The sequence below is a fragment of the Phalaenopsis equestris genome, unplaced genomic scaffold (genome assembly GCF_001263595.1).
Source record: "Phalaenopsis equestris unplaced genomic scaffold, ASM126359v1 Scaffold000002, whole genome shotgun sequence".
Taxonomy (NCBI): Eukaryota; Viridiplantae; Streptophyta; class Magnoliopsida; order Asparagales; family Orchidaceae; genus Phalaenopsis; species Phalaenopsis equestris.
In genome coordinates, this window is record NW_018164444.1 from 68,571,688 (window position 1) to 68,582,178 (window position 10,491).

The 10,491-nt window shown below is 37.5% G+C and overlaps 1 protein-coding gene across 1 annotated transcript in view; it reads right to left on the reverse strand.

Annotated features, from left to right (window-relative positions):
* The window catches only part of LOC110019815, a 29,677-nt gene that overhangs the window by 11,262 nt on the left and 7,924 nt on the right, over positions 1–10,491 (reverse strand). The window contains exon 6 of the mRNA XM_020717657.1: positions 10,237–10,357. Within this exon, the coding sequence (XP_020573316.1) occupies positions 10,237–10,357 (121 nt within the window). The remainder of the gene's footprint in view (positions 1–10,236; positions 10,358–10,491) is intronic.

Genomic DNA, 10,491 nt, shown 5'->3' on the forward strand with positions numbered 1-10,491 from the left:
TTACTTGTTTGTCTTACTTGTTTGTCTTAGCACTCCAGAAGCAAATATTGTGGAAAGTGAAAGCTTGAGAAATTTGAAAAGCTTAATGGTGGCTCCATATTCTTTTCCATTAGTTGCTGATGTAAATGATCATATCTCAGGACATTTGCCAAACAAAATTATTTCTCCATCTCAACATTCTGATCTTGGCATGTTGGCTTGTTGGAATATTCGTGTACTAGTTAAATGTGCAGGAAATAGATTATGCATATTGCAGTTTGGCAGGGAAGTATTAACGTTGGTTTTATTTGATGGTTTGGATTTGTTTTTGTTCTCTTAATTGGAATATTTATTTGCTTTAGATACTTGCTGAACTGAGCACTTCAATTGCAAACTTCATGAGGTTTTGGAAAGAAATTATAAAAGAGGCTTCTCTTTACCCATAAAGCCATAACATATTTGTATACCGATCGGTCTTTAGCTTCGGCGTCAGCATCGGGCAGGCTGTCCAAGTGGTGGTCGTGATAGAAATTCCAAAAGACAAACTTGGGGCAGGGGTTGGGACAAAAATTCCAGTTAGAGGGACAGCGGAGCGCAGGAGTTCTTGGAATTGGGAGTGTTAGTAAAAAGGGTAGAAAAATGGAATGGAGAGATGGGAAATTTGACGGGTGGTTTATGCATATGTTCGCTAAAGGAGTGCACAAGCCGCAGCATTTTGCCGAAGCAAGAAGAAGCAGAGGCGGCTGCAGTGGACCTCATTGGGAAAAGCAATCGGATAGGAGAGGGCTACCAAGTGATTCGGGGTAGAAGAAGAAGAGCTCGCAATCTTGGTTTTGGTTCGAAGTGATTGGAGCGGGCTGTGGATTGGAAGAAATTCATAAAATTGAAGTCTTTAAGCGTTCTCATCCGCAGGGAATAGCTAACAAACTCCTCTAATTCCTCAACGGCTGCTGATTCTCTCCTCCTGAGTTCAGAATTCTTGGGCAAAATATCAAGAATGTCCCGGGAAATTCATAATTTAGTTACACCCTCAAACTAGTATAAAACTTACATAAGAATAATTGGGTGTGTCATGACATAATTGTTGCAATTTCTTATTTTTTAAGTTCTTGGGTATGATTTGGTGAAATCTTCTAAGAGAGTTGAGATGTTATTCATATGTATAAGAATAATTGGGTGTTTGATACTTGAACAAATAGAAATGGTTATGTTGCATGGAAATCCATCTTATTAGTTTGGTTTTAATTTTGTTTTTTTTCTTTCCTTTTTATCAATTTACATGTATCTCATTCATGCCTCCCTTGTTGATTTTTGTGTTTGTAATACTTTTTTTTATTCTACACATGAGATGGTTGTAGGGGCTTAATATATCATTTTAACTTTTTGTTAGCTCAAAAGTTATACAGAGCAGTGTGATTTCAGTTGCCTTTTAAAAATTGTTTTATTGGATAAATTTAGCGTTTTTAATTTACTTGAACCTCATTTCCTTGACAGAAATTTAGGTGATTGAAGAGTGAGGTTGAATCACCATATTGCTTTCTTTATTCGGAATCCCATGCTCCGAGAAGTCAGTTTAGGAAGTCTGCGACTGCTTGTACCTTAATTATAGTCCAAGGAACGTAGGTGATATCGAACTCACTTAGATCCACTCCCCACTTGAATAGACGGCTGGAATGTTCTGGTTGGGCAAGCACTAACTTCAACGGATGATCAGTAATCACACGGATGGGTTGTGTTTAGAAGTAGGGTTGCAGCCTATGTGTCAACACAATTAGAACAAAGGTTAGCTTTTTCATAATTGGATACCTGACCTCCGCCCCTTAAAGAATATGGCTGGTGTAGTAGACTAATAATTGTCTCACCAATTTCATAATTACAACAAAGGTTAGCTTTTTCATAAACGGATACCTGACCTCCGCCCTTTAAAGAGTAAGGCTGGTGTAGTAGACTAAGAATTGCCTCACCGATTCCTCTCACACCAAAATGGAATTGATACAAAGAGATTTATTTGTTTGGCTTTAGGCTTTGGAGAAGTGGCGGTGAAGCTAAAGAATCCTTAGGGCTCTGGAATGCTATCTGGATCTTATCCATCCATTGGAGTCTTCCAGCCTTTCTAAGAGTTTAGAAGAGCGTTGCACACTTGTCGGCCGGCCTCAAAATGAATCGACTTAGATCTGCGTTCCAACTGGTTAATTTTTGAAATTCTTGAGTATTTCGCAGGGCAACATGTCCATCAGCGCCTGGATTTCTTATAGGTTTGTTTTTATGCCTTCGAGGATTAGGAAATAACCTAAAAACTAACCGGTTGAGGCTCCAAATGTGTACTTCAAAAAGTTTAACCTCATATTATATTCTTAGGGTTTGGAAAGTTTCTTTTAGATTTTTAATATGTTGTTATGTTGTTCGTTTTTTATGAGAATATCATCAACATAGAATTCAATATTCTTTTCTTTAAAAAAAAATTACATCCATCCAACGCTTGTATGTTGCTCCAATATTTTTAAGCCCAAAGGGCAATATATTATAACATAACACTCCTTTGGCCGTAATAAACACCAGCTTAGTGGCATCCACCAAATGCATCCTAATATGATGGTAACCTGAAAAAGCATCCAGGAAGCTCATCACTGAATATCTCATGATTGCGTCCACCAAAAAATGTTAATTCTCGGCAACGGGTAGTAATCCTTCAGGCAAGTGATTTTTGTGTTCTTCTTCGGACTTCCTCGATACAGAGGAAGAGAAGTACAAAAAGTAGTTACTCGGGGTAGAACGAAGAAGATAGAAGAAGAAGAAGATTGTTCTCCACTGGCTTCTTCTTGGTGGCTTGTGGACGAAAATAAATTGAGTTTATTTCTCTTATAAGCTTAACTTCTTCGGTGTATCTTGATGTAAAGAGAGAAGAAGAGAGAGCAATGAAGTGAGAGATCTTTCTTGTAAGTTGAGACGATGGACTAGTGTAAATTCCTCAAGTAGTAAAATCCTTTGCAACTTTGTGGACGTAAGCAATTTGTCGAACCACGTAAATCTATGTGTTCCGTTGTGTTACTATTTTCTGGTTGAATTTTCTCGTTCTATTTTTTACTTCGTCAAAGATCGTTCTCCTATCTTATTTCTATATATATACCACAACAACTGGTATATACCACAACAACTGGTATCAGAGCCTGTGGTTTCGGATCTGAGGAAGAATGATGGCTGTAGATGAAGTGAAGGTTTCAGAGATCGAACAATTTGATTCCACAAATTTTGGTTATAGGAGTATGCAGATATATGACAATCTTTATGAGAAGAAACAGGCAGTAATCCTTCGGGCAGGCGACATTTAAATTAGTTTAATTTTATAAAAATAAAAAATATAAACTGTCACCAATTATCACAAATAATCATTGTTTTAATTCTATATATATGCAATAATTTAAACTCAGGATCTCATAACTAAAAGCCAAGGTTGCAGTCAAGAGAGAGAGGTAGAGTGAGACATGCTTGTGCCTAAATTGATGTTTAGAAGTCACCATACGTCCTTCTGGAACCTCTTATGATCGTGGGATTCCCTTGAGATCCGTGATGACATGTTTTCAACGTACACGTAAGGTTTGACATTTTCTTTTCCCCCTATTGACCTAGAGCACATTTCCTCTAGGTTCAATAATGCAGCTTCTAATGTTAGCAGATAGAGTTATATCGACACATCTATTGAAGCATTCACTTTTGAGGCAAACACCTCCAAAAGGCATTGAAAAGCCAACACCAAACACACCACCTCCGCTCTTAACTCAAATGTCAGAGGCAAAGGATTCATCTATGATGGTATGCCTCCTACCATACTCTCCACTATTATTCTTATTTTTTATTATCTTAATTCCTTTGTAACATATTTTGTGGGGAATGACAATATTTTAGCATTGGAGAATAAGAGTTTTCGAATCCATTCGAATGTTATTGGCACAAGAAATGTAGCCACGTATGTCGATGAGAATATAAGAAGGCGTCACATGAATCAACAACAACCAAATGGTGAAAATTTTTTCACTACATATGATTCTTTCTCACTCTTCAATGATCATGGCCCTTGTAAAATCCTTGGGCTCTGGTTCTCAAAAATACAAGGCAACCACACTGATGATATTGACTGAGATCTAGTTAAATGAGTAATAGAATTAGTGCTTCAATTATCAGAAAGGATTAGTTGTTATGTTGTAAAAGAAATGGTGCCTTTCAAATGAGAAAATCATTTCTCTTCTTTTCAACAATTTTCTTTTTTATAATAGCTTGTATGTTGTGATATTCAAATGTGATCAATAGCTTCTAATGTTTTTGATATGAAAATACCCCTTCATTATAATATAAAATCCTTTTGTGTCAAATTAATTTATAAAAATATAAATTTTTGTATGGTCCCATGTACCATTATCATTTACAAGCTTTGTTTTAACTATGTCTTAAAACCAAATCTCAAAACAAAGGATTGGAATAACAAATTCCAATGTTCACTAAGTTTATGAAGCATTTAACAATAAACTGAAACTTATAGAAATCTAAGTCTGCATTTTTGTTCCAGTCCACTTCACAAAGTATTCCTTATTGGTGGAAACTGCTCTTATTTTTGTGGTTTGTCATGGATTTAATCAAAATATGATTTAGTATTCTTATGTGGAGTATCTCAGCATTTCGGCCTGTGCTTCAGTATTTTCAGAGAATATTTGCTGAAGCACCCAACTAAAAATGACAGAAAAACATAAGAGCTGGACTGTTTTGACTTTAGCCAACAGATTATGATAAATTTTTTGCATCTGGAAGTATGATATATTGGAGCAGTTTTGTAGCCGAACATATAAGAGCTGTTGTCTACTTTCAATGTTGGCCTCATTTGACAGTGAAAAAATTATGTTTAAAAACAATATTTGAAGAAGTGGTATTGTAAAGTTTGTCCCTTAAAATACTAGAAGTGTTTGAATATAACCTCGTAATCTTCGGAAATAGAGGAGAAGAAACGAACCGACGAGTGACTCAAATGAGAAATCAGAACCTAAAACAGAATGTAAGGCTGAAAGTGATGGTCTCATGGCATTCGTAATTTCACCAAAATCTCTATTGTGGTGGAAGCAAAGTCCGACAAAGCTTATCATCCAAACGACCATTCTTCGTTTTCTCTGCGACCACGACGGAGTTGAAACTCCCCCTCAAACGAGCTCATAATTTATAGAATAATCAGTGAACATATTTCTAAGCATTAGGGAGCAGTGCACAACATCCCTACATGTATTCTTCAATAATGTTTTAAACTTGATATAAAGATGTGTGACATAATTCCTATTTCAAGAACAAGGTAGTGAACAAAATTGGGTACAATTTGGTTTGAATGATCATATGATTCAAGTTTAGCTTAAGAAGTAATTTATCTCACATAGCCATGCTTGTTCATCTGCTTCCAAGCTTGATTGTCTGTTATTATATGAATGTTACAGTTGCAAACAGTAAGAAATTGCTTCACATGGTGATAAAATACATTTTCAAATTTGTCAGATTCCAAGTTTATGGTAAATCTACTACATGCAGTTTCATGAAATTAATGTGCTGCATACTTTGATAATAAGGCTAATAATGCTTTATAATTCATAAGAATGTCAAATGGGTGTGAGTTGGTGCTGATGTTAATTGTATACTTTTCATATCAGATTTTTTCTTAAATTTGTTTTTCTTCATATGGGATGATGTTCTTTATATTATTGTATAAATTAGAAACTAATTATAATGCATATATGATATAATGAAATGGCTTAGTTCTTTCCATCATGTGGTATCTAATTATATTAATTGGTATTGTTATGGTGATTTAACTTGCCTAAGATGGTAAGAATTAGGTTTTGATTAATCAGTTTAATGTTGGACTAGTTTTCATAAATATGCTTTTAGCTATTTTTTTCTTGAATCATATCATCTCAAGACTATTTGAAACAAACAATCCATCATTATAGAATTATCTTTTTGATTTGTTATATTTCTTAATATTTTTTATGGCTTATCTTACAATTCTACCCGCATTTCTTTTTTATTAATAGCTTTCAAGTGCGTACTATTTTGTTTTCAGTCAATGCCAGAAATGACGTGTGCCCAATTAGGATTGTTGGGGGCCAAAAAATAGTAGAGCATTGTGGCTGTGGACCCGGTGTCGTGGCGCTGATACAGTAGATGTCATTAACCACTACCTTGGGTCTTTATTAGCCATAAAAAGTGGGCATTTAAGCATTGGGGTGCTTCAGTTGGTGTCGGGACTTTCAAACTGGACTCATGGGATGGAAACATCCATAATCACAATGACATGGGAATTGTAAACTCCTCATATAGCATATCGAAATATATCTAATCCTATGTCCCATTTTCTATAGGGGGGAGATATGTTCACAATCACCAAATACGAAGCCCTCTTATTGAGGCATAGTCATAATTATAGAAATGAATAATCAAACACATGGTGAGGGAGACACCATGAAATCAATCCCCACGGAGGGTACATAGACATAATAATAATCAAAACTCTTCATGTGAGTGCAATTATCAAAATGCCCAAAGGTCCCATTGTCCAAGCTCGAAAGTAAAGCAAAAATAATAATAACAATAAAATAAAATTATCAAAAGAAACATCATTTTTCTCTGTCTCGCGGGAAGGGGAAGGAACATCTAGAACTCATCAACTTCACGCTCCTCGTGGTCACCATTGTCTCTGTCATCATTGTCTTCTGTCTCGCTAGGCCCAACCTCTGATAATTAAGTGTTAAGTTTATTAGGGTGGTGGGGCGTGGCCATCCCGGGCACTGCCCATGAACCAGTCCAGTGACTAAGTTAACTAGGTAAGCTGACTACTTTGATGGTGTTCCAAGTGGGTGTATTGAAAGATGAGGAGGCCTGTCTTTTGGTCGACATAAGCTATGCCAATCTTGAGGTCATAGATCTACTTGTTGATGGAGTGGTCCCGAGAAGAAGGAATAATGGCTCCAGTGGCCTCCACACTCCCCGTAGAAAGCATGCGGTAGACCCAAATGCCAACCCCTGTGATGGGTTTTATAGGGCCACCATTTCCTCTTGGGTGTCAAGATTTACCCCGGATCCAACACAAAATGCAAAGATCAGGGAAAGTTGACCGATGCCAACCATAGTACTCCTACGAAAGAGTTTGGACCAGTGAATAATACGACTGCATTGATTTTGTAGTCACACTGGATGGCGTAGTTAAGAGTTACATGCTCCTAATTTTCCACACTAACATTTAGGCTTGGTAGTAACCTAACTGATACAAAGAAATGTGAGGCCCTCGACTCTCAGTCGAGTGCGCTTATGGGAAAGCTGAAGGGGTGTCCCTTAGATTCCACATGTGAAGTGTTGTATGTTCCCACAACGAGGCACTAGAAGATCTCATCGTATTCAGAGTTATGTTTCAGAAGTGTATAAATTGATCTTCTATGTACCTAGTTAAGTCGTACACATTGTTGATCGTTTCCATGACACCCAATATTCCTCGACGTACACCTTATTGTCTAAGGGCTCCCTAGCATTTGCCATGAACTCCTTGAATGATGAAAATGATGACAGAACCCAACACAAAATTCATCCAGCCCCTCCTCGTAATAGTGGTGGTAACACCACCCCCGAGCTCAAAGAAACCACACTCGAGAATGACATTCCTACAATGAAGAATTTCCTCATTCCTACAAGTAGCTTCCTGGCTCACAAACTAGGTTGTATCGAATCCTTCCTCTTACGACGATAGAGATCTCTGACACTTCTTGTAGGCATCATTGGGAGAAATAGGAGGAGAAATTTTTAAGGAAGGGATAAAGTATGGTAGAGCTTTGCTACAAAAAATTTTGCTTGTGAAAACCCTTAATTCCTAACACTATATATAGAATATCATGTGTCATAGCTTCAGACATGGTCTCACAGTACTAAAATCATATAATGGCTCCTTCGAACACACTTCATAATTATTTTTGGTGGGGTTTCACAGCTCCAAGCCAGTGGCTGGAGCGCCTCATCGTTTGATGCTCCACGACATCAACGATCACATTGAATGGGTTAAATATGCTTTGCGATGCTGAGACTGGTGCCCGAGTGTCATAAACAGCAGTGGCTTATCATCAGATACATGTCTTATCACATGCAGGGTCATGGTGCCTGACCAATTGTTGTAATTTTGTGCCTAGCTAGTCAGCAGCAAGTGCGAAAGCCTGGGAAAACTTCGAAGAAGCAAATTGACCTCAAAATGAACCAAAATAGTTGATATGGGAAGACTTTAAAAGGATTCATGACATCTAGCGGGTCAACTAATGTGAAGGTGATAGGTGGATGAGTCAAAATAGTTGATCTGGGAAGATTGGAAAAATTAATGTCTCCTAGCTTCAATCATTTAGACTTGAAAGTCACAAAGCTTCAGGTTTGTCCCCATAAAAGTGATGGGTACAACTTTGGTGACATGTATGATTCTAGAAGGGACTGGTTCTTTAAAAGTAACTTAACTGGTGCTTTACCTTATCTTAAAATGTTGGCTTTCGGTGCTATGAACTTATCACTTTTCTCGCTCAGATTAATTCTTAGACTAGATTTTGAATATGTCGGCAATATTGGTATAATGCTCATAGTCACAATGATAAGCACAATACTTATGAGGATTACACTGGAAACTCCCAACTTTTCTCGGTGGAGGTCTCTTGAAAAAATTATATATATTGGACGGCTTCTCCAACTTCGATCACAACACTCTCAATGAAGTCACTTCTATTGGAGAGGATTGAGGCAAATTCTATCTCAGTTTTGGTCTCCTTACGACCAACCTTCAACCGGGTTGCTTTAGTTGTTGTCGTTGTCAATAACATCATCTTGAAGCATTCTGATGATATATGTGAACAAATTGGTCAATGCATCCTCGATGTCCGTGAAAAAGATCCTTTTTGGAATATATGTTCCGATTAAGGATTTGGTAAAGTTATATTCTTCAGCCAAAAAATGTTCGCTAGCCAGTTCTAAAAGATTGGCAAATTTTTTTGACTTTTGCAACCCAAACTCATATCTGACTAGGCCCTCAAGTAGACCTCAGGCCAGTGTTGCATGAGCAATGACAGACTCAAGATCTCTGATGTCTAAAATTTATCGCTAAAATTGAGTGATGAAACTTCTCATGCTTTAATAAGGCATCTATCAAATCTTCAGCAGAACTTGAAAGCTATTTTCTGCTTTTTGAGCGCTAGAAAATTGACTCACAAACATTCACTTGAACTTACAAAAGAAGGCAGTGACTGCTATCTGCAAGTTTTTGAAATAGCGTAGGGTAGACACTCTGAGTATCATGAGGAACAAACGACAATCGTTTATCTATAACAAACATACTGCTAATTCAAAAGAGGCTACGTATTTGGTGAGACCCGTTCTTGCTTTATGATAACCCAAAGAAGGGATCTTGAACTTCATGGGTACTTCTACTTCAGCAATCTCTAAGAATACATTTTCTGATGACCTTCGTCTTCTTCTTCTTTCATTATTCGAGGACTCTAAAGTATCCTCTTGTGGGACATATGACTCATCTTCTCCCTCTTCTTCTTCTAACATTGAAGCCAGAGCTCTCCTTGGCCCTGTCCTCGGTAATCCTTCTTTATGTGGTTGCCATCTTCGCAATTTTCGCCTCTGTATTACTGATCGTGATGATCAGGTGTGGCTTTTAGAAATATCCCTAGATCGGGTCCTCGAGGCCTCCTGCCTCACTTCTTCTACCATCATCTCCATCTATTCTCTCTAACAAAATTCTCTGGTCCTTCACGCCAAAGATCTCACTGTTAAATTAGAGTATGAGATACATGCTCATCACTCCTTTTAGGATATCGAGTCTTTTTAAGATGTAGAGTCTCGTATATTTCGTGAATCCACACAATATGGGAGAGATATTGTGAAGAGATTGCAAAGGTTCTTGGCCCTGTCCTCGGTAATGCTTCTCTTTCCAGTTGCCATCTTCACAATTCTCGCGCTCCGTATTACTGATCGTGATGATCGGGTGTGGCTTTTAGATAGATTCCTAGATCGGGTCCTTGAGGCCTCCTGCCTCACTTATTTTACCATCGTCTCCATCTATTCTCTCTAACAAAAATTCTCTGGTCCTTCACGCCAAAGATCTCACTGTTAAATTAGAGTATAAGATACATGCTCATCACTCCTTTTAGGATATTGAATCTTTTTAGGATGTAGGGTCTCGTATATTTCATGAATCCATACAATCTGTGAGAGATATTGTGAAGAGATTGCGAAGGTGGAAATGGTAGATGATTTTGTAGAGGTCCTCCTTCATTACCCTTCCATCTCCCTTAAATCCCTCCCAGCACTTGCCCGTGTAGGGCTACATAAAAAAAAAAGAAAAGATTAAAAAGTTAATAAATTACATTTCATATAGTACTAGCCTGTTGAGATATGTCATTGATAAGGTATCACAACGTATGTCAAGCAACCCATACATGAATATGAATAATGATA